The 24,954-nt window shown below is 39.9% G+C and overlaps 1 protein-coding gene across 1 annotated transcript; it reads right to left on the minus strand.

Moving 5' to 3' along the window:
- Nucleotides 1–5,664: 5,664 nt before the first annotated feature.
- On the minus strand, nt 5,665–11,298 carry LOC119733769. The gene is made up of 6 exons (XM_038207136.1): nt 10,713–11,298; nt 10,121–10,255; nt 9,714–9,926; nt 9,090–9,145; nt 7,654–7,815; nt 5,665–6,119 (listed from the first exon to the last, which is right to left on the minus strand). Exons 1-6 carry the CDS (start codon nt 10,932–10,934, stop codon nt 6,065–6,067), a joined length of 843 nt encoding a protein of 280 aa, XP_038063064.1. The 5' UTR covers nt 10,935–11,298; the 3' UTR covers nt 5,665–6,064.
- Nucleotides 11,299–24,954: the final 13,656 nt, after the last annotated feature.

The following is a 24,954-nucleotide window of genomic DNA, read 5'->3' on the forward strand; positions in this document are numbered from 1 at the left end:
AAGTGTTGTGAAGAATTTAGTCAGCATTCAAAGTGCTGTGAAGAAATAGTCAGCATCCAAGTGCTGTGAAGATTTAGCTAGCATTCAAATTTCGAGTGCTGTGATTGTTGAATTTATTCAGTATTAATTGTTAGCAGACAGCTTACAAGGCATTGCCTCCGAGGTAGCCGAACGTGCAAAGCAAAGTACGCGCATAATTTATTTTGCAGACCGCACATAGTGGCGGTGTCTTGCTAAAGAGTCACTTTAATTAAACAGCCAATGCAGTAACAGATATATTAAAGAGGTTGTGGAATGCTCGAAGACATTTCTGTCATTTTTCGGGTATATGTAGCCCAAGGTGTGATGAAATAAAAACGACTATTGTTTCTGTCATAAAATGAGTACAAAAGGTACTTTTGAGAGCTGTTTTTCAAGTCCTGTTATGCCTGTTTCGACCCGAACGTGCAATTTGTGTAAAAGTCGTCGTTGCGGGCAGCAAACAAAACACAGTAAATCGTGACGTAATAAACAGGACTCCCGATGCAGAGTAGCATGTACGAGTCCTGTCTATTACGTCACGATTTACTGTGTTTTGTTTGCTGCCCGCAACGACGATTTTTACACAAATTGCACGTTCGGGTCGAAACAGGACCTGAAAAACAGCTCTCAACAGTACCTTTTGTACTCATTTCATGACAGAAACAATAGTCGTTTTTATTTCATCACACCTTAGGCTACATATACCCAAAAAATGACGGAAATGTTTTCGAGCATTCCACAACGTCTTTAAATGTTAATAATTCCCTTCATGTAAATAGAGTTGAATAAGCCGAGTTGACACTGTTAATAAATTATTTGTTGCGGATTGAGTTCTTGAATTCTAAAAGCTGTTTCCTCGAGTGAATTTCTTGTTTGTTTAATGCCTGCGCGTGCTGCGCATTAGTAGACTGAGTTTAATAATATGCCTCTTCTGATTGACGACTTTGGAGTCTTCCTGAGGAGCCTGGGCTGCCCCTACCCTTCCCCTCCCTGAGTCCACATTATAGTTAATAGTTCAGACTGGTTCAGAATTTCACGCCCTCATCCCCCTTCAAAATTCACGCCGTTTTCAGTCTGTTCCACTGGCTGCAGCGTCTGACCATCCAGGCTGTATTATATCTGGTGAAGTTCGTTCAGACACATTCGTTGTCAAGCTGTGAGTATTACACAGTAGGTATCATTCTCTGAACGGGCACCCCGTCCATCCACGCCCCGTTACAAAAACATGTTTGTCGTTCGGAAGAGAGATTGCCAACTAGTTAACCTTTGTTAACTTGGGTGCATACCTATGCTCCCCAATACTGATGTTCGTGGAAATCTCTACCATAATAACCCTAACCTTAACCCTAATCCAAGCCCTAATTAACCCTAACCTTAATCCTAAGGATTTCGGGTAATATTGTTTACATCGGTATTGGGGAACATCGGGTAGATCGCGTTAATTGTCATATGTTTTGTGTTGGGTATTTTTTCTTTTTCAAATTGATATAAAGAAATCCATTGGTGGTGGGGTTTATTGCGTGCATGATGGTTGTGTAAAATAAACATGCTGGAGAATGGGTAAGGAGGTGGACTGTGTCGTGGTAGATGGGAAGTGGTTTGTTATAATGATGTGAATTTTGGTGTTTTTTATAGTTAATTCATCTCTTGAATGAAGTCGGATATTGTCGTTGTAACATTGAAGTTGATTAATAATTTGTGGAAGGTGATTTGTTAAGATCCTGCACGTCATTTAGTGTGTGTTATAGACTCTGTCCCTGGTGAAAAGTGGCCCTGTGGAGGCTGTGGATAACTGGTGATACTCAAGACAACTCCTCCGTTGAAAGGAGAAGAAATCACTGAGACAAGCTATATTGAACTGATTGCAATTGGGGGCGCCATTCATTGTAGACGGTGCGGCGTTTATTTTTTTGTAACGCGCTGTCCTTATTTTGATCCCGTAAAAGTTTACGGTTTTGTGGTAGAAATATTGTTTATTGACCTGTCTTTGTGTTTTCAGTTATGGAATGGGAACAAAAGTGGAATAGTCATGGACAGAGCATCATTACAGACTTCTGTTAAAACGAAGATGTTAACGAAGGCCTGCATTAATTGGCAGTTATTGATGTTATACATCGTCAAAAAGAGGACTGAGGATGGTTATTGAGATCACCTATTATACACAATTAACTATTGTGTTTATTGAAATGTCAAAAAATATAAAAGTAATGCGACTGGGTGTATGTCAAAATCAAACTTAGGAAGTTCTGATTGGACTGATGTTGGATGAATCTTGACAGTACTGGCGCGGTTAGAGCGCCCTCTTGTGACTGAAGAAAATTTACGGGTATGACATCAGTCTAATTTGTAAACTTTTCTGAAGTACTTGCAACATAAGAATAGAATGCAGAAAACAGTGTGCGCACGCGAAGACTAGTAAGTTGTAACTTGTGGAGATATAGCGTACGGCCGTTAGGAAAAGTACAATGATTAAGATGATGTCCGATTAATATGCAAGACTACAAGGGGTGTTTGTTGGCGCAGAAAATGTTATGAAGAAAAAAATAATGGGAACTTGTGCGACGGACAATTGAATCTAGTAGGGGAGGGGATGTGGGTTAAAAGAAAAATGAAGGCACAGTATTGAGCATTTGTTCCCGTCAACAGGAATGGGTTTTTATTCAGTATTTGTGGCTGAGTAAGGACTGTGGCATATAACGTTTGATTTATGTAATTAAGCACACATTATTGAGATAATTATGATGCATATGTAACAAAAGCTAACTACCGAAATGCTTTATAGATGTAGACTTATGTTATTAAAAACACAAATTATTCAGAGATAATATATGTTGAGTTTTGTTGTGATTTTTAAATCAATGATAATGATTTGCAGTGATTATTTTGGACTGGGTATTATTTGAAGTTTAGTGTTTAGATAGAGTGCCACTCAACTGTTTCATTTACTGCTAAGCAAATGCATATATAGGGTGAGTCAAAAAAGGAGCAACCCAAATGTTGGGATGATGTGTGCGGCAGTTCTGCACATAGCTGTTATATGTAAATAGTGGGCCTGTAACTTTGGTGATAATGGTGAAGCAGAGAGGGTGAACCAAGTCAGCAAATTTGACAGCCATTGCATGAAGTTGAAACGTTGAAATTGCTGTGTTAAATGAGAAGTGTCCACAATACAAACTTTTTGCTATTTCTGCGGTTCCCAAGAACACCTAGCGAACGAGAGGGCATGTCGTGCCAGGAAAAAGAAATGAAATGTGTGTCACAAAGTTGGGCTTTCAAAATGTAGGACATGAAAGCCCAAAGTTCAGAATCTTTCTTTTAGTACAAGAATCATTCAGATCACTGATGTTCTTTTCACGCTACAGAATTTTAAACACAACTAATGTTTGAAAGTTCTGTCCATGGATGACAAAAAAGGTGGGTGTTGTTTCAGCAAGATGAAAACAATTCATAAACATATCTGTATGTGATCTGTTCATACATATTCATATACACATCTGTATGTGATCTGTTTTCGTTTTGCTGAAAGAAGTCTTATCTTCTTGTGATCCAAGGACAATGTTTTAAAATAGTGGTTGTGTTTAAAATTCTAGATTGTACTGTTTAAGAAATAGTAAAGTACCTAAGACGGTGATTTGAATGATTGTTGTAGTAATAAATGAAAGGTTATGGATTGGAGTCCTATGCTAGATTTTGACTGAATTAGGTAATTGTGTTACTGGAGTTAGGATTGGCTATATTCGTATGTGTTATCATGTACACTTTAATTTTTCGGGAGTTACATGGAACATCTTGTAAATAGTATATGGTTAACAATAGAGAACTGGGAAAGAGTTTAAATATGATGCAAACTAGCCCGACTGCATCTGGCCATACAGTACTATCGCAAGCTGTGTAGTATGGCCAGACAACCAATGCTCCCCTAAACGGTGAACTCTGATGTAGTGATTTTCGGCTACCAATTGTGAGATTATTTTCTCATCCAGGACAGAAATTTACAAAGTTGAGGTTCCTAATTGTAGAGTAACTTATACCTTTTCGAAAAAGACATTCTTTTATCTAAAAATCTTCATCCATCTGACCAAAAAATGACTTTGAATTATCATTTCCCATGAATATTGCCCCGAAAATGTTCCCTTATTCGATGTAAAAATGGTGGTCGCATTGTAATGTATGCATTATGTGTGCGCGCTTGAGCAAGATTATGAATATGCATTGTTCAGTTCATGACGTTGTTTTTATATGGACAGCTGCCCCGTGCGCCTGACAAACGTTATGAAACGAATGCATATTCATCATCTTGCCCAAGTGTACGTGCATAATGCATACAATACAACGCGGTCCCCATTTTGAAATTGCATGGAGGAACATTTTTGGGATGATATTCATGGGAGATGATGATTGAAAGATGTTTTTTGGTCAGATGGATGAAGATTTTTAGATAATCGCACGTTTTTTTCGAAAAGGTATGAGTTCCTCTACGACTAGGAACCTTAACTTTGAAAATTTGTGTCCTGGATGAGAAGATAATCTCCATCAAAATTGTTATGATAGTACTCTACGTCCAGATGGAGTCGGGCTAGATGCAAACGTAACAAAAGCTAACTACTGAAATGCTTAATAGATGTATGTAACAAAAAACACAAATTATTGAGAGAATTAGGGTTTTGATTAAAACATTGATCATGTGTACATGTATGAAATAATTATATGAGTCAAGATGTAAATTGCATGATTAAATATATGTTGAGTTTTTTTGTGATTTTTAAATCAATGATAATGATTTGCAGTGATTATTTTGGGCTTGGTATTATTTGAAGTTTAGTGTTCAGACAGAGTGTTAGGCCAAAACAAATAATAAGTCGGTCTCTGGTCAGCGCGCGCGTCAAATTTAATCATTTAGCTCCAACAGCGCCCTCTATTTTTGCACCTCCTCAATTTTTTTTTACCAAAGAGCACCAAGGAATGGGAAATAGCACCAAGGCAAATGATTGAAAGCACCAAGGCAAATTATGGAGGACACCAATGTACAGGAGGACACCAAAAAAGCAAAATAGTACCCACCTTGTCTGTACAATCCAAGCTTGAAGAAAAAAAAAAAAAAGGAAAAAAAAAAAAAAAAAAACCGCGGGGCTGCGTCAATTCCAGAACTTTGGTCTGACCAGAGACCGAATTTTTTTTTTTTTAGCGTTATTCAACTGTTTCATTTACTGCTGAGCAAATGCATGTATAGGGTGAGTCAAAAAAGCAGCAACCCAAATGTTGGGATGATTAGTGCAGTTCTGCACGTAGCTGTTATATGTAAATTGTGGGCCTGTAACTTTATTATATGGTTGGTGATAATGGTCAAGCAGAGAGGGTGAACCAAGTCAGCAAATTTGACAGCCATTGTATGAAGTTGAAAGCCCAATTAAGAATCCTTTTTTAGTACAAGAATCATTCAGATCACTCATGTTCTTTTCACGCTATGGAATTTTAAACACAACCAATGTTTGAAAATCCGTTCATGGATGACAAGAAAGGTGGGTGTTGTTTCAGCAAAATGAAAACAATTCATACACATTCCTATGTGATCTGTTTTTGTTTGGCTGAAAGAAGACTTACCTTCTTGTGATCTGAGAAAAATGTTTTAAAATGGTGGTTGTGTTTAAAATTCTAGATTGTAGTGTTTAAAAAGTAGTAAAGTACCTAAGTGATTTAAATGATTGTTGTACTAAATGAAAGGTTATGGATTGGGCTTGCATATGCTAGATTTTGAAAGTGCTACATGCAGAACCTAACTTAAAGATTAGTCACGACATTTGGGTATTGCTTTTTTGAATCACCCATGGAGTACGTAATTAAAAGCAATAATTATTTAGAAAATATTGGTTTGATTAAAACATTAATGTGGACATTTTTTAATAATCAAATGACTCAAGACTTTAGTTTTATGATTCAATAGATGGTGAATTTTGTTCTGATTTTTTAAACTATTTGCAGTGATCAGTTTTGATTGGAAGTTGACTCCTCAGGATGGCTGAGATTCCTCAGGATGGTTCAGCCTTTAATCTACTGCCAAGGTAGTCTTTGATGTGGAGGCTTCAGAGTCATCGGTGATGCTTTAAAATTAAAAAGAATAAAAATTGAATGAGCAGTGAAGTGAAGATTTAAATTTGAATATGTGATGTTAATTAAGTTAAGTTTCAGAGAAGAAATAGATTGTGTTATGTAGCACTTCGAAGTTTAATTGAATTAGATTGAAATATTAATCTAAGGTGTTAAGTGGTAGTCATGGTAAATTCTTTGTTTGTAAGATTTAGTGATACATGCATTAAGGAAGAAGTTAGAATTAGTGGTGGAAAGACAGTTTGAAATGAAAATTTGGTGGTGGAGTATTTGATTTATGTTTGTGTGATAAGTGGTAAAATGTGGGATATAATTAAGTCTTAGTTTATCTTGTTGGATTAGTTGGACTGTTATGCCCGGAAAAAAAACAGAGAAAAAAAATCATATTACAGATTGATGCGAATATATAATTTGTACTTTATAAAAGGGGGGGGGGAGGAAGGGAATTGGGTGGGAGGAAATATTTGATGGGGCAGTCAAAATGAAATTGTAAGCTTGTGTATGTGTGTGTGGACCTACTGTACTGTGAATGGGCTGGAAATAAGTGAGTAGAACAACTAATTTTTTGTGTATGAGAAATTTGTGGAACTGCAGAATAGTGTATGTATAACAAATACAAAGACGTTAGTTGTAGACTATCTAGGGTTTTACAAATGCACATGTGCTGAGCATGTTTTCTGTAAAGTATGAATTTGTATAGTGTTTCATTGGTGTGAATATTTTGTGAATCTTATCAGATAAGAAATTGAATAGAACATGTCGATAAAGTGCTGGGGATCAATCGGGGGGGGGAGGGGGAGGGGGAAAGGAAGGGGAAAAGTTTTGGGGAAAGTGTCTTACTGTGAATGTGGGTGGGGGTGTTGAAACTGTTGAGGTACATGTTTTGATGTGTGGTGTAGGGGATGTGGGTATGTATCGGTTAGATTATCTTAATGATGTGATGTAGTTATTAATGCAGCTCGAATTGTTGTTATTGGAATTCTTTTGTTAGGTTTAGATGAGTTATGATAGTGACAAGAGATACTCAGTGAGAATGAAGTGCAAAAAGATAATTGAATAGGATGTGGAAGCAAGGGCGGATCCAGAACACAATTTTGGTCCCCCCAAAAAGTGGGTCCAAAAATTACGGCGTGGGGTTTGGGGCTTGCTCAAGGGCCACGAACAAATTGTGAATTCTAGATGCTCTGTGGTGCGATCTGAGGCAATTTCTGACCACTTTGCCTGCCTTTATTGTGATGTCACATTAAAAAAAAAAAAAAATTGTTTTCTTTTTATGGGGGGGGGGGGCATGGCCCCCTTTGGCCCCCCCCCCCCCCCCCTGGATCTGCCCTTGTGTGGAAGATCAGTATGAAATGTGAGGATGAAGCGGATGTGAATATTGGATAAATTGTACAAGTATGTGCAGGGTGCATGGTTGCCTGATGTGGGTTGAATGAAGTGGACTAAATATGGAAATGTAATGGTAAATGGATAATGGAGTCAATTGTTGAAATGAAGTTAAGTTGAAATACAAGTGTAAATACTTACTGTTTGATACTCTGCACAACTTTGGTTGTCATGTTGTATGTCATTTGAGCACACATTGGCAGCTGGAAGTTGTGCAAGGATTTGATGTTTGCGAAGTCGAGGAGCATTTGCTCAGGCACATAGAACTCTTCGTCAGTGTCAGAGAGAAGAGTTACGTTGAATCTGTAGAAAATAGTGATTAAGTTTGGTGGAAATGATATGCAGTGTTAAATTAGAATGAAGAAGAGTTTCATGACTTCTAAGAAATAGTGTGAGATTTTACATGAAATTGACACAAGACGGTGTCAGAGCTGGGGGTTGGTGAGATAATAATAGGCTTGTCCTGAATCAGGTGATATAGTAACCGTGTTTGGTCTGAAAATGCGAAGTTGAGACAAGCAAAGCATTATATTAAAGGTAAGATACAACTGGGGGGGAGGGGCGTAGGGGGGGGGGGGGGGCGACGGCCCCCCATGAAACCTTGTCGCCCCCCCCCCCCAGTTGCCTCTCCCACTGAGATTTTGAGTTTGTAAAAAAAATATCATTGATCTACATGATGCCCCCTCCATGAAATGTTCCACCACTCCAGGCCCTCCCCCCCCCCCCCCCCCCCCCCCCCCCCCAACTGAAAAATTCCTGGCTATGCTACTGGATACAACATTTGCAAACATCACAAAATGAAATGATTAAATTATGAGAAAATGCCTTACTGCATTGTTAGGCAATGACAGTTGAAAGCATCCTGTAAAAATGTGGGTCATGGTATGGTGACATTTTCCAGAAAATTTGTATTTTTCCAATGGTGGTCAGCTGACTAGCGTTGGAGAAAACTGGCTTTGTTGAAAAGATGCTCGTAATTTTTACTAATTAGTTATTGTGCATCTTTGCTATTGATTACACATCTGTGAAGGGGTACAAGCCTTGTAGACTGATTCTCTGACCTTACCATCCCTGAAGTCTATAAATTGGTTTTATTCATCTTAATTAGTGTTTCATGGGGTGAGGGAACCAGACTACAAGAATGATAATTGGCTTTCTTGAGTTTTTTTGCATGCATGAGCCCAAAATGTGAATTAAGTCATTTAATAATATTTGCTATACCACACTGATTCAACAAATTCATTTATTTCTGATAATTGCAGCAAAAGCAAATGTTGTACATTGCCCAGTGTTCCAGTTCAACTTATCTTGAAAATGCCTTAACTGTTTGAGTTTAGCATGTGGAGATTGATTTTGGAAGAGCAAGGTAAGATGGTATTAAAAAAATTATGAAAGGGGTTAGGGTAAAAAAAAAAGGGTTGGATGATTGCTTTGTTAATGAATGAGACTTTTTAGCATAAAGCAGAGCATCTATACAGGCAAGAGGCAGTGTACGATATTTTGTAAGGATTTGTATAGTTGTTAGAAGAGATGTAATAAGAAGAAAGTTAGAATGAGAAAAAAAAGTGTGGTCTTACCTTTCTTCACAGTATGCAGTGATGTTGATGTCTTTTGTATCAGTTGCAAGTTGCTCCTGTTGAATTGGAAGAATAAAGACGAGTAAGAAAATATTGAATGAGTGGTATGTGTTTGTGAATTTTTTTTTTTAAATAAGACAATTGTGTTTTGTTAAAATTTGGGTAGTTTGTAGACGCTGTGATTTGGTAATTTTTGGGAAGGTTGTATATTTAGGAAAGTTAATGGTTAATAGTGGAATATATGAAGTTGTTTTGCACTTTTGTAATAATTTTCTTCTCCACAGTCATATGAGAGGAACATTGACAAATGTTATTGTCGGACACAACCAATGATGGAGCAAATTGGAGAGGGGATCAGGAATGGGTGTACCATGGGTTTTGTGAGTGTAAAAGGTGTGTGTCTTTTCTCTCTCTAGGTAATTAAGTTTAAAATTGTATTTGTGGGGGGAAAAGGGTGGGGGAATTAGCAGTTTGTTTGTATGAAGGGATGTGTGGATGAAAGTAGTAGTCTATGAAATGAAATTATACTGGTGGGTTCCATTGTATTGATTGTAAATATTTTTGAAAATTAATGAAAAATGAAATGATGGGTTTTGAAAAATATGTTAAAAATTGATTGCTTACCTTGATATTTGTTTCAGGTGTAGTGTTGAATGAGATCTGGCCTTGATACAAGGATGTCTCAACGTTGGTGACTTCTACCATAGATCTCATGGGTGGGACCGGAGTTGATGACATGTGATTCCAAAGGTTCACAACGACTTTGTTCGGACATGATGTTTGTGAGAGGTGGAGTGTCTTCCGTTTCCAACCTGTGGCCTCCTTGACCGGTGAGACCTGAAAATTATAAACCACAGTTAATGTATATGTTTTGCACTGTCTGTGGTAAAGTGTTGTTTGTTGACAATATATGTATTATTATGTGAGGTAGAAGAGTTTGATACTTATGGTTTGTTAAAAAGTATGTTGTGAAGGGAATGTGTATTGAAAGGCTTAGATAAGAAGAATTGTAGTATGATGGTTTTACTTACATAGGTCAATATGCCTTTGATGGATGCGCGTCGGTATGGTGGTAGCTGGAGTGCTTCCTCGACGCTCACAGGGTCAGCGTGGAAGAATTGTTCTTCAATTTCAGCCGGGATGAAGAATGGTTGACAGTGGAAAATCTGAAAGAAAAAATGGCAGTAAAAAAATAATAGTACAGTTGTGAACATAGAATGTCCATGGATCACCTTGGGAGGCTAGTTTTACTACACCATTCCAAGCAGTCAATATTTGTATAAAAAGCTTATAAAAATGTTATTTAAGTAAGGGTGTGTAAGTAGTATGACTGAAATTAACTTTTTAAAAATCAAAAGGAATATAGAATATACCCCAATATGGAAATAAATGGCAGGGATTAATATTTTATGGAAATTAGATATATTTTGGTCAAACTTAAGGGTGGCATCTACCTACATTTTGTTCTCCATCGTTGCACTGATTTATGTAACATGGTTGCGTGCTATTACCAAAAAAAATGCAACTAAAGTTAAATATTCAACTTCAGTGCTGGTCGATTATTGAAGTTTGTAGAGAAATATGCACATTTTATATAAAGTGTTTGAAACTTTGCATACTTACTCGGGTCTTTGCATTGACTTTGATGGCACTTTCGTGGTTTGCTAGCTCAAATGAAGTATAGCCTACGAGTTTGTAGTAGTTGCCAACCTCGAATTTGGCTTGTGCTTCATGGAACATGTACAACGGTTTCACTTGGTGATCACCTGTGATGCATCTCATTATGTACATCGCTTTAGGTCGCTCTTCTGCTGCTGTGATGATTTTAATGTTGACAGCTGACATCTGATAATAAAAATGTGATAATACTTAATTTAATATTGTGTAAAATGCACATGTGTATACTTCACCAATGTTAAAATAAGCTCGCTGTAATGAAAATATACACATTACTGTATATATTGTTTAATGTAGTTTATTATTAACTAAATATGATTTTAACAGAGGTTTTGTTACATCTTTAAAATGTTTTGCACGAGGTGCAGTAACATAATAAGTCTGATTTAAGGATTCCATTAGTTGTTTGGCTATTAGTGCAACACCTATTGTTAATTATTGCATGAATGTACTTTTGTTTTTGTTACTATTATTGTTTTCAGGAAATTGTTCTCCACAACTGTTTGTCAAAATGAAAACACAAATGAAAATACATGAATGGAGAACCCACTGAAGATGCTTTTTTTTGTAATTATGAAGTCATCATGGGTTGTGTGACGTACGTCTGCACTTCAAAGGTTAATAATTTAATCTTTCAAATTTAAAATATAATTAAATTAACATGAGAGACATGAAGTTGAATGTTGTGGGAATTGACATGATAATACATGATCTGTAGTTTATCTTTTGTGTGTCAAGTCTTGTAAGCCTTCCTTCCAGTTGATATCAGAAGTGCCTAATAATTTGAAAGTGGAAAAAGATATGGACTTGTTGTCAACGGTGTTAGTCTTTGGGTGCGTTCAGTGTTCCAGAAAAATGATTGATGATGCCATTAAGTGTTTGAGCACCCTCTAGGGGCAGGTAAAAAAAAGTTGAAAATGTATTTTGTCATTACTGACAGTCATTAAGATGAAGGCCAAGTTATAAGTTATCTGTAAGTTATAAAGTAAATTTCTTCATTGTATGAAGAAAAAATGTAGTGTGAGGTTGCAACATGTTTTTGTGAGGAAAAAATGATGGGAGCTTGATAATTGACAAAGGATTGATGAATAATTTTAGTAAGTTGATGCAGCTGCAATATAGTCAATCAGGAATTTGACATATAGGGCTGAAGGTAAAACTATGTAAGTACATTCTAGATTCTAAGGGGTCCTAAAAATGTGACTCTGATCTGTATCTGTAGCACTAAAATGGTTATTTTTCCCTCTAGTTTCCCAATGTAGATTGCATGGAAAATATCTCATTCATTTGAATATGTTTGTGAGTTGGGGTTAGTAGACAGGAGAAAGATCATAACAGAGAGTCCCATTTTTTAGGCCTGTTAGAATCTCGGATCTACAAGACAGTTTAAGCTCCACATGTCAAATTCTTGATGACCATGGAGCTGGAGTTAGTCAAGGTAAATGAAGAAATGTAAATGATAAGAGATTAATGTGCAGTATATAAGGTTAATAAATGAAAGGTTTGTGGAAACATCATATGTGAATAATAGTTCTGAAAGGAACAAAAGGTATCAACATGATGTTCTGGTCAGGTGACTGTGTTGAGGAGAGTGCCTAATAAAGTCTAAGAAAGTAACCACCTAAGTAGCAAAGGGAAATTGATGAAGTGTGAAGTTACCTCTTAGTGGATTTTAAGTAGCTGCTATGGGAGTGTGGAGCAAGGTTATGGTGTGTCCACTGAAGTAGAACAGTTGGATTCCACTCTTGGTAGGAGGAGGAGCTATAGGAGACCCATTGGTCTGGGGTAGTGGTAGATCGAGAGGACCTAGGGTATAGGAGATCCACCAGTCTATAGGAGCGGGAATCAGATGTCGTTGAAGTGTGAAGTTGCATCCTATAGTGGATTAGTAGGTGATTGGAGCCAAGAGCAAGCTAATGGACGTGCTCACTGAAGTGGAACAGTTGGGTTGCAGTCTCAGTAGGAGGACCTAGGGTATATGAGACCCATTAGTCTGTAGTATTAGAGGACTTAGGATATAGAGTCCCATCATTGTATAGGAGTGGAAGTCAGATGTTGTTGAGGTGCCACAATGTCTTGAGGAACTGTGTTGTGCTTGTGGATCTCAATGGTTCCTCATGTCGATGCGTTGTGGATTCCAGAACTGGATCGAGGCAATGAGTTTGGCTGCATGCCAATCAACATTGTGATAGTTAATGTGGGAATGTTTGACAATGGCCGATATCCGTCACCAGACTTTTCAGTCTGGGGGGGCACAGGGGGGGCACCAGCATTTGATGGGGGGCACTTAGGTGGATACGGATCGCCGTCCTGGGGGAGGGGTCTAAGGGGAGGGGGTGCCCCCCTCCCCTTTGGAAAATTTTCGCATACGGAGGATGGGATAGATGCAAAATGGTGCCACATTTGATGCTAAATTCGATCTGAAGATATCTCCAGAAATTGCTATTTTCGAGGTAATGATTTTAACAACGCGCAGAATTTTTTTTTTACCAACCCAAATCTCAGATGGGGGGGCACTCGGGGGGGCACTAGGTTTTCCAGGGGGGGCACGTGCCCCCCCTGGCCCCCCTTGGCGACGCCACTGCCGATATGTGAAAATGTCTTCGTCGTCCATGTGGTCTGTACATGTTCCTTGAGTCTTGTGGGAAGGTTCCAACCAGTTTCCCTAATGTAGACTTTGCTGCATTTACATGAAATGCGGTAGACTGTTGGCTTGGAGGAAGTGTCCTGCGAGTGTGGAGGATGGCTTGGAGCTTGTCGGAAGATGAGTGATATACCTTGACACAGCTTGTCGGAGGATGTGTTGGAGATCAATGATGAGAAGCTGGACCTTTGTATGGAAGAGTGACTGAGGGAGACACAGTGGTAGGACCTTGGGTAGAGGAGACCCCTAGGTTCAGGTTTGCTGATCCAACCGCATTAAGATCATCAAACCTGACCAACAGGTCTCCTCTGGGGAAGGTCCTTCCACTGTATCTGCCTCACACTCAGTCACTCTTTTGTACATATGTGCAGCTTCTCATCATCTCCAATGCATCCTTTGACAATTAGCTGGTGTCAAGGTGTATCACTCATGTTGCAAGAAGCTCCAAGGCACCCTCCACACTCACATGGACAAGCAGGACTCCTTGTCCAAGCAGGGGGTCTACTGCATTCCATGTAAATGTGGCAAAGTTTACATCAAGGAAACTGGTTGGAACTAAGGTTCTAACCAGGCTAAAGGATTTTCACAGACCACATGGATGATGAGGAGATTTTGACAAATCGGCCATTGTCAAACATCCTCACGTACATTAACGACCACAAAGTTCTTTGGGATGCAGCCAAACTGGCATCAGTCTGATCCAGTTGTGGCATCCATGATGCATACGAGAAGCCATTGACATCTGGTAAGCATGCAAAGACAGTTCCACAACTGCCACAAGACATTGGGTTTCACCTTAATAACATCTGGGTCCTACTGCTACAGACTGATTGGTCTCCTATACCCTAAGTACTAATGGGTCTCTTGAACCCCAGGTCGTCCTTGTACTGAGACTGTAACTCTACTGTTGCACTGGTGACTGCGTTATGTTCCGACACCCCTATATGATGTTCCGACAACCTGGATTGTGTTACTCCCGGTTAGGGTTAGGGTTAGGAATAGGAATATGTGCAGTCGGAACATAGGGGTGTCGGAACATAGAGGTGTAACTGTTGCACTTCATTGGGCATTATCCAAGCTTGCTCTAGGCTCCCATCCAGCTACTTGGCATCTACTAGGATATGCAACTTCACTCTTGAAAGGCATCTAGTCCCCACTACTACAGAGTGATGGGTTTCCTATACCGTAGGTCCTCTGCTACTACCTAAGACTAATGGGTCTTCTATACCATATAGGTCCTATAGTTATACTGAGACTCACTGCTGCAACCATACTGTTCCACTTCAGTGGGTAGACCAAGCTTGTTCTAGGCTCCCTGTACTTGGCACCACTAGGATGCAACTTCACACTTCAATGACATCTGGCTCCTGCTGCTACAGACTGATGGGTCTCCTATACCCTAGTTCCTCTCGATCTACTACTACTAAGACTAATGGGTCTCCTATACCCTAGCTTCTGCTTGTACTGAAAGTGTAACATGATTAATTGATCCACTTCAGTGGGCACACCTTAATTTTGCTCCAGGTTCCCATAGCAGCTATGTAACGTACTTCACACTTCATCGATTCGCTTTTGCTACTTAGGTGGTTACTTTCTTAGACTGAGAATTTAGGCACTCTCGTGCTGGTCAGAGCTGGAATGTGACTTCACAATTTTAGTAAAGGGAAATAGGGCCTAGGCCTATGTTCATAAGTAATTAGGGATAGGCCTATATGGTGTACTTAACACAATAATACTTTTGAACAGCCTTTGTCTTTAGTAACTTAGACTTAGAGTTGTTAACTGCATTTGGTGGTGAGCATGCATGTCGAGCGATATATTAATACTTAGGTGATATATGTAGCTCCGTGGTTGAGCATATATCTGACTAATTTAGACCCAACTTATTGACTTTTTAACATTCGAACATGGTCTGGCGATGTCCGAATGTTAAAAAAGGCGATAAGTTAAGGAGTGGACTACGTTATTGAGCTCGTACATGAATAGCACGTGGTGAATATTGCTCATGGCCCATGGGTTGAAAATTTGGTCTGAAAGAAACATGAATTTTTCATTAGAAAAAAACACTGGAAACTGTTTATTTGGCTTTCCAATGATGTAAGACAAGTGCCAAAAAAGATGAGATGAAAGTTACCTTTCGCTTTAGTGTAGTTGTTGGCCAAGTTGAAGTAGAACTTTTGTCAGGCTTAGATCATATATGAAGATAGCGCTAGATCGAATTGGTTTGTTTCTCAAAAATCTGTTGTCAAGGGGAGGTATACGTAGCGCATGCGCGAGCGATTTGGAAATCTGCCAATTTCACGGAGCTGCTGAGGAGAAACAGTTGCTTAGCACACAAATGTTTGGCTAATAAAGGCAGGTTAGCAGCCAAAACTCCAGGTAATGTATTTTGCTCGTGATTATAGTATTCAGTTGTTGTTTGCTTTGCATGAAAATCACATGGACTTTTGGCTAATAACCTTAACGAAACTTCACCAAACTGTTTTGTGCTAAGTGAAATGTTTGTGCTTAGCAGCGCCGCGAAGTCGGCCCAGATGTGGACTTGGTTATTGGTTGCATTTCTAAGTTATGCAAATTTGGAATGTTTAATCAAAACGATACTAGGCGTTTAATACAAACGCAGAGTGGTCGGGTAGATAACTATTTTATGAAACAACAAAGGTCAGACAATTTACATTTTTAAATACAATTAGTTATTTGTTTAAAAATTCACTTTTGTTTAGGTAGTGATCAATGTGTGTATATATTGATTTTTTAAACACGCACAAGTAATTAATTTTCTAGTTTGATTACGCCATTATAAGAGGGGTAGTGAATACTGATGTTAGTGGGAGAGGATACATGCTCATCGAAGTTAAAATATGTGACGCTTGAAAATTAATATGGAATAAGTGTGTGTGTTCACATTGTACACTTACTGTTTCATGACGTCACAGCACTAGGGATCCAATTAAGGTGAAAAAATGTATTGGGTATCATTATTTGAGCTACGAACAAAGTCACAAATCAGGGGTGACAGGGATCAAATGATAAAAAAAACAAATTTGAAAAATGATCGTTTTGAAACTGTGATCACAGTAACTTGAGGTCTGATGACGTAATGACTTTGGGACATTGGAAATCTATCTGTGGTTAATCAAGGAATCTAGGGGCAGTTTAGCAAAATTTGGAGGGTTTGTTTTGAAATTCAAAAAAGCAAACTATGAGCCGCTTTCAGATGATGGTCCGATTGGAGACTATGTTTTTTGCCCTTATTTATCGTATCTGGAATTCCTTTACTAGGCCGTTTGATAATATATTTGTAAATAGTGAAAACTTATCAGCTTCTTGTGAGTCATATTCAATGTTTTGAGTTCTGGTAACAGCAAAGTCAAGCGGTTTTGTCCGATCGCCGGAATAAGAATTCTTGTTTAAAGGACCGTCAAAAACACGTCACGAATAATTAATAAACACCACACTCTATTTAGTTCAAAAGATATGTACTCTAGCTAAATTGGTTGTATTTTGACAGGTGATGACGGCATAATGACATCAATTATCATTTTGTTAATCCCTTGAATGGTTTGGAAGAAATTTTGTTTGTTTTGATTTTGAGGGTTCTGTCTGTATGTGGAATTCATCCGTCAAATTTTGATGTCTTCGAATTCGTCTCTAGAAATGGTGTGAAATTATATAAGCCATTGTAGTTGCGGACATTTAAACGCTGGTGATGAAAAGAGAAAGTTTAAGGCGATGTTAAATCAATATGCAGGGTCTTAGTTGGTCTGTGGTAAGTTTTATCAAGAAATAATGTGAAAGGTGCACTGAGAAGTTAGAATATTGAAGATAGCTATAGGCCTAGGCCTATATAAATTGTGTGCGAGGGATTGGATGGAATATAATGAACAGTATTTCCCCCCCGGTTAACAGGATTTTTAAATTATATACAGAACATCGTTACAAAGATTACAATTGATGAAGACTTTTTGTGATTAATTAGGGCCTTTATAAAAATTGAAAGAAATCTTTTAGTTTGTATGTAGAGAATTGTTGTGATTATAGGCCCGGTTTGGTGTTTATTTTTGAATGAATCGTCAGTTGGGTTTTTATGATGTTTTGATCAGTTTGAGATAGATATGGTGAAGATGATAATTATGTCAGGCTGAGCTAAGTTTGATAAAATTGTTTATTTTCGCAAAGTGAATGTTTTGTTCAGATGCGCAAGGCAATCATGCATGCGTTGAGGTTGCGCTAGAGTTGGTGACGTGCACGCGCGCGCACGTCTGGTTTCGCCTCTAGTGCATAATGCAGCATCGTTGAAACGGCAGGGCGCCCTCTGTTTTATGTTACAGTCGGGTTCTGCAAGACATTATTTTTACGAATGTGTATTACGTGTAATGTTTAGGTATCTAGACCAGTAGTATATTATTACGAGCGTGGCAGGTATGAGCACACGACGTGAGTTAGGTCTACTTAAAAAAAAAAAAAAAAAATTATTTGGAAAATGGGAAAACTATAGTGTTAAGAATGTACTGAGGTAACGTTAGGGGATTAATTTAAAAAAGGAAGAAGTTGACTAGGGCGTATATATAAATAATTGAAATCAGCTTGGAATATTTTACAACTACAACTCAGTCATAACAATCAAGTACTAGGCCTAGGCCTCATCATGAAAGTCTATGGAGAGTTGTGTAGTGTGTGTGTGCAAATAAGAATGCATGTACATGTATGCACTATGTGATTTATGCATGTGTGTAAGCCCACATACTCAACTAAGATTTTCCTCTTGTTTACGGTAGCGCCAGTATCACAACTCCACAACATGGTTATTGAAAAGGACTGAAAGGAAGGACATGGATCTCTCAATTAAAAAATAAAAGAAATGCTGATTGTTTCAACAAAGCATGTGACAGTCATGTGAAGACTGTTTTTGTATAAGAAGTGTTGATGTGTAATTTACACAATGTACATGTATGTATGGACAGATGTAATGTGTTAATGTTCCAGCGCAATAAAGCTATTGCATCATCCTGATCATGTGTACAAACTGCACATATGTGTGAATTCCATAACACAATATTGGAAGTGAATTGTATGTGCAGGTTGTACTTGTATGTGCATATAATGCAACACATGTTGCACCGAAGTTGAAGAAGGAAATCAAAATTTTTGATTTTGATCTAGTTTTTAGAATGACTAAAAAAGTGAATTTGAAATATGAAAGGTGTTATTAAAATTGTCCGTCTTTCCAAGTGATTAGTTAATAGTTATATTAATAGTACCGTAAAGTGATTCGTTTGTTGATATATTTGGTGGAATGTATGAAAGGGTTGTATTTGTGGAATGCCATGTAATGCAAGTTGTGCTTGTTGTAAGAGGTTGGGAATTGAGTTATGTAAGTGTCTGTGTTGTAATGAACTATCTTTTTGTCAACAGAAAATGAAGGTCTATAAGAAGAAAACCACTTGCAGGGCTACCTTGTGGCATGAGAGACAAGACAGGAAGAAGGAGTATGTGTTACCCTTGTCTGTTACGTCTGTTATCCTTCACTCTCATGTTACATCTCATACCTTCCCTTCAGTGTGTACCCATGTTACCCCTACATGCAACATTCCATTTCCAGTAATGACTCCTTCGGGAGAAAATGGTCAGACTCCTTCAGGAGAAAATGCTCAGATGATGCCTCCTAGTGGAGAAAAAGATCAGAAAATGCCTCCTAGTGGAGAGAATGCTCAGATAATGCCTCCTAGTGGAGAACATGCTCAGACAATGCCTCCTAGTGGAGAAAATGCTCAGACTCCTTTGGGAGAAAATTCTCAGACAATGGCCCTTAGTGGACAAAATGATCAGAAAATGCCTCCTAGTGGAGAAAATGTTCAGAAAATGCCTCCTAGTAGAGAAAATGCTCAGAAAATGTCTCCTAGTGGAGAAAATGCTCAGAAAATGTCTCCTAGTGGAGAAAATGCTCAGAAAATGCCTCAATCAAAGTTTCAAATGAAGTCAGAATCAAAAGACAAAGACTTGAAGAAGTTAAGAATGAAGACAATGAGTATTATGAGACTAGTTCAGCAGAATGCATTGCAAAAGTTGAAGATCAGGGGTCAGACATGCTGCAGCAGAAATAGAGTATTAGAGTGTGTTATAGTGTATTACAGAGACGAGAGAAAAGTTGTAAAACCAAACAGAAAGAAAATGCGAAGAAGTGCATGTAAAAAGGATTATCATAGGTCAAGGAATGGCAAGGTTGTGGAAATGCGTATGAGTAAGGAACATAGAAGGAACCATGAGAAAGCACAGCACAATGTAAAAAGTCACACTAGAAGATGCTTGAGTTATGTCATAAAGAATATGCAGAAGAGAGAAAAATGCAAATGTAAGCAAAATAGGAGAAGTGAGTGTGAACAGATTTCTGTCATGAAAAGTAAATGTTCAGATGCAGTAAAGCAGAAAGGTAAGGGAAAGTCTTTTTATAAGAGAGTTGTTGTGGATGACAAAGAGGCAAAGAATGTCAATTGTGTGAAGGAAAGAGAAGTTAAGCAGTGCTGGGTATGTGATAAATTGTTTGGTCGAGATGAAAGAGCTGTGCAGTGTGACTCGTGCAACATTGTTTATCATGTGAACTGTTTGGGGTTTTCAAAGATGGAATCTCTTTTGGCAAGTAAGGCAGTATCGTGGTTGTGTCGGAAATGTGGGCAATGTACTTATACTGAATGTTTGTTGTATGATCTTGGCATTCCTGCAGATGTGAACAAATATGAGATACTCAACATGGATGATGTACCTGTCAAGTCATGTACTGAAGGTCTTTCCGGTAGAGAAGATAACATTGACATTTCAGTGATAAATGGAACTGAAGGTAAGGGACAGATAGGAACGATGAAGTATGTAATAGTGGATGACATGGGTTGCAGACAAGGTTCAAATACAGATCAAAAACAGGGCATAGTGAAGCAAACAGGAGGATACTCTTTGCGGAACAAGAAAAGTAGTAATGTTGATAGTGGTTCTAATACTGGAAAGGAAAAGAATGAGGGAAATCAGGTAAAAACACAGAAGGCAAGTCGTAAATGTGTCGGGCAATGTGCAGAGCAAAATGGTGTAAAGAGAAATGAAGAGACTTCAAAAACATTACCTATTGCTAGATATGGACTTCGAAGCAAGAAACAGGTGTTAACACAAAATGAAAAAGATATTAGTGATGAGAAAATGAAGTCAAAAAGAAAAGTTGAAGATGGTGTTGAAAATTCTGTTGAATGTACTGACTGTAGGAAAAAGCTGAAAGTCGTTCCTCAAAGAGATAATTCAGAGAGAATACATGAAGCTGATGGGGGAAATGAAAAATGGACTGATCGTAAAAGCATTTGTTGCACTAAAATACAAAAGGTACAAGAGAATAAGGATATCAGTTTCATTCAAGGTAGTTTCCATCAAGGTGATCTTAGATTTGGCGAGCTAGCTGGTAGACAATGTGTTTGTATGAGCCTGTGCGGAATCCTCTTTAGCAAAATTAAGCCTTTGAACTCGTGGTGTAACAAAGACGTGGATTTTGTGTTGAATAGTGGCAATGAATTGTACTGTTGTTTGTCTCGTAGCTCTACAATGATGGATGAATATTTGTTAATCAGCGAGTTGCCTGATGAAATTGATGCTTTCGGTAAACATTTTCACATGAAGATTGATGAATCTGTTTGTGGTAGTTTTGGAGAAGAAACACATCTGATTGAATTTAATATGATTCCAATGAGTTGTGCAGTGGAACAGACAGTGCAGAAGTATTGTGCATGTTTTATTTGCTTCAAAGGGAACACATTTTCAGTAATCGCTCATAAAGGAAAGTATTATATTTTTGATTCACATTCTAGAAATCAGTATGGACATCAGGACAGTGAAGGAAGAAGTTTGGTCAAATGTGTATCATCATGGCAAGGTGTGTACAGGTATTGTACTGAACTTGGAAAATCTATGAATGTCAGTGATCATGAACAGTTTGAAATTACAGGTGTTACTGTCTGGGTAGATGATGATCTCAGTATCTGTGGTTGTGATGAGACTCTCAAGGGTACATGTAGCTCCAGTAGTACTGTACAGATAAACAAAGACGTTGAACATGATGTAGAAATCATACAGACTAATCAACCTGTCAATTTAAAGTTTGTTCCATTGGTTTATGACCATGTAGTGCTTCACGGTGTATCTACACGTGCGTCAGGAGCGTGAACCGAGACGGTGCTTGCCGCGGCCGACTTCACTTCTTACGGGTCCGAATTCCTCGTAAAAAGACAAGCCCGCAGGATTACTGTTAATCCCAGGCTTGAGTCCGATCCGGCAACTTGGGTCTCGAACGCAAAGGAGACGGATTGGTGCAGAAACACGAGAACACTAGAAGTTCTAGAAGAGTTTTGGTAACAACCATGTGACAATGTTTCGACTGATCTAAGATGGCGGCGCCCACGAAAAACGATAAATTGATCATCGGTCACGTGACCGCATAATTCTGATACATTGATTAGTACGGGTGAAATATCAACTGGCACTACACTCCTCCCACTTTTCTTCTTTGGATGATGGTGTGGGGGGCTCTTAACATAAGTTAGTGAAAAATACAAGTATTACTAATACTAAACATGGAAAAACACTACATATTAAACCCAACACTAAATAAGTGCCATTCCTTCTAACTGAAGGAAAGCATTGGTAGAGGTTCATATTGCTCCCTCTACAGCGGCAAAGGCTGAGAGAGTTCTATGTCCTGTTTCAGTGGAAGAATGCCCTCGCGTTTGTTTCAGTTAGTTCAAGAACTTCTTCCGGTGAGATGTCTCCAAGAATGGTGGCCACCGCCTCAGCTGTGTAGTCAAGTAGAGATGGGGCATTCAGTTTCTTGCCAACTGGGGGGAAGTAAGGTGCATCGGTCTCCAGGAGCAGCTTGTTCCTTGGAACTGACTTCAGGGCAGCCCTCTGTCGACTGTTGAAGCTGTTCGCCATGTTACTTATGCTGAAGTGGGTACTGGGGAAGGATTCCAGCCACTGCTGGACTACCTCTGTGGTGCTGGAGAAACAGTGCAGCTGGATCTTCTGACTTCCCTTGATGATCGGTGTTATGACGTCTAAGCATCGCATGTAGGCCTCTACTCCAGTGACGTCGTCTCGCATACCGCGGATGTGGAGAGTCAGGACTCTTGACGGAGGTAGGCCAGTCAGGAGATCTCGGAGTTGCCTCTCTTGTAGGTGCCAAAGGTCAGAGGTCACCGAATGGTCCAAACCAACCTCGCCTAGTCCGCTGACTGAAGGATGCTGGCTCAAGGACTTCACCCTTTGTCTCTCCTTGCGTGTCAAGATTATCTTTGGATGAGCGCCAATCATCACTGTGAATCCTTGCTGGGTCAGAGCTGTTATTTCTTTCTCCGAAGGCAATGTCTTTTGATCACAGAAGACCGCTATGGCTCCCGACAGCAGAGTCGTATAGCCCTTGTCTGGCTGTTGGGGAAATGCCTGTTCAATAGCCGCCAGATTAGTCAACGGAATCCTGGGACCTCTGGCCGACAATCTGTCAAGATGGAAGTGGCTATCGAAGCTGCGGATGAGGGTCTTCTCCACCTTCTTGTATGGGGCACTTCCTGTGGATCCCGAATGCGGGATCTGTTTCTCGTCCTGCTGCAGGCCTTCCTGTCTGGGGCTGGGGGGAATTTGCTCCAATGATGCTTGGATGCTAGTGGATGTCTCCGAAGAACGGCGGAGTCCGGTAGATGGATACCGTCGTCTAAGCTCCCCCATCCCTTGAGGCGATATTTCTCCTGCCAATACCAGTAAGCACCTCCAGTGAGACAATGCTGCCACACTGTTGACGGGGTGCAGGGAAAATTCCTCCAGCACTGGCCACCCTGCCACTCGGCACATTCCTACCATGGCACTCCTTTGTTCTGGTGTGCCACCCCGGCTTGATGACATCTCTGTTGTTGATGAGGTCAACCATGTCCTGCAGGGTTCTACTCTCTCCAAGTGCCTCATGCACCATCTCCCTCAGGCATTCCACTCGCGTGCGAGCGAGCCCATCGTTCTCGGCTTGGTAATAGTCGAAAACAGCTGGTGCGTGGTCTTCTTCTACGTGCTTCTTCATGTAGAAGGTTGTGGCTGAGCACCATGAGAACTGGCATGTCATGAGCCTTCTCTTCCCACAGCGTGGCCTTGGTTGCCTGCTTGTTGACTGGCAGTCTGTACTGCTTGATGATTTTGGATAGGCCCGTTTTCTGGACCGTTCTCCCTGCTGTTCCCTGTGGCAGGAGTGCCTTCCTCGGTCCGGTACTCTGTGTTTTTCCTGTGGTGCTGCAACAGTCCCTGTCTGCGCTTCACCTGGCTTGGGCCTTATTTCCACGAATGGCTCCCTGGGGCTCGGTGAGGTGTCTCGCGTGTGCTGAGAACCTGTCCTTGTGGAAATTACGAGGTTCCTTTCTTGGGACCACTGACGTTTCGGACGCTCGTCCTCACTCTCTGATGGAGAAGAAACACAAACCTCCATAGTATCCCTAGTGAGTTGCACGCAACGGCTAGGGTTACCGACTGTGGTGGTCCAACGAGGTCTCTCGATACCGTATGCGGTATCTACTGTGCTGGTACCGGATGCGGTACATGGCACACTCACGGTTAGCTGACTTCTCACAGGAGGCCCAGATACGGTGCCCACTGTGAGGGTCCTTGCTGAGGGGTCGAGGGATTTACTGACTTCCGCATGGGTGAGGTCCATCCGTTTCCTCGCCGTATGGGTTACCTGTCGGACAAAGTAGATGTTAGCGTCCACCCAGTTAGTGTCAAGGAGACTTTTCCCAACAAACACCTCAGCTTCCTTGGCTGCTGCTCTGAGCCACTTGGTATCTTCTCTCCTCCGGGCAATGCCAACTTGCATCCTGATGCAGCTCTTCAGTTCACCCCCTGCTACTCCCGCCGCATAGAGTTTCCTCATTAGCTGTCTTGCATCAAGGAGGTTCCGGGATTTTGTAGCAATCTCGATGTCTAGACAAGTATGCTTGTCCAGCGTCGCCCGGCTAGTCTGCAGGCCGGCCATGTCCTGAAAATCAGAAAGAGCAAAGACATTATTTACAGTTTGGGGACACCTTTGCATTCTAGACACTTATATTTGTCGATGTCCAGAGCATCCGATGGAGCTATATTGATGCACGATCCATGATACCAGGTGTCGCAATAATCACACTGTATCATGAATCGCCCATCCCAAGGTTGCTTGCATACACAGTAGGTGTCGGTTTGTGTGTTGTTGGGAGTTGCTGAGTTAGTGTCAGGGGCTTTGTAGTTTATGATCCATGCCGGAAGTTGCCTGTCGCGGCAGAGCTTCATCCTGTCATGGTTCACCACCATGACCTTGTTTCTCATCTGCACTCTGAAGAGATAGGGTGTTATTCTCTCCCTAATGACTCCTGGGCCTTTCCAGGGGGCACTCAACTTTTTGCACTTCCCCTTAATGGCCGTATTATCCAAGACATACACATGATCCCCTTCCTGGTAAGGTTTCTCCAGGATCCTCAGGTCATAGTTTCTTTTCATTTTTCGTTGATT

The sequence above is a fragment of the Patiria miniata genome, unplaced genomic scaffold, assembly GCF_015706575.1.
Source record: "Patiria miniata isolate m_02_andy unplaced genomic scaffold, ASM1570657v1 HiC_scaffold_26, whole genome shotgun sequence".
Lineage (NCBI taxonomy): Eukaryota > Metazoa > Echinodermata > Asteroidea > Valvatida > Asterinidae > Patiria > Patiria miniata.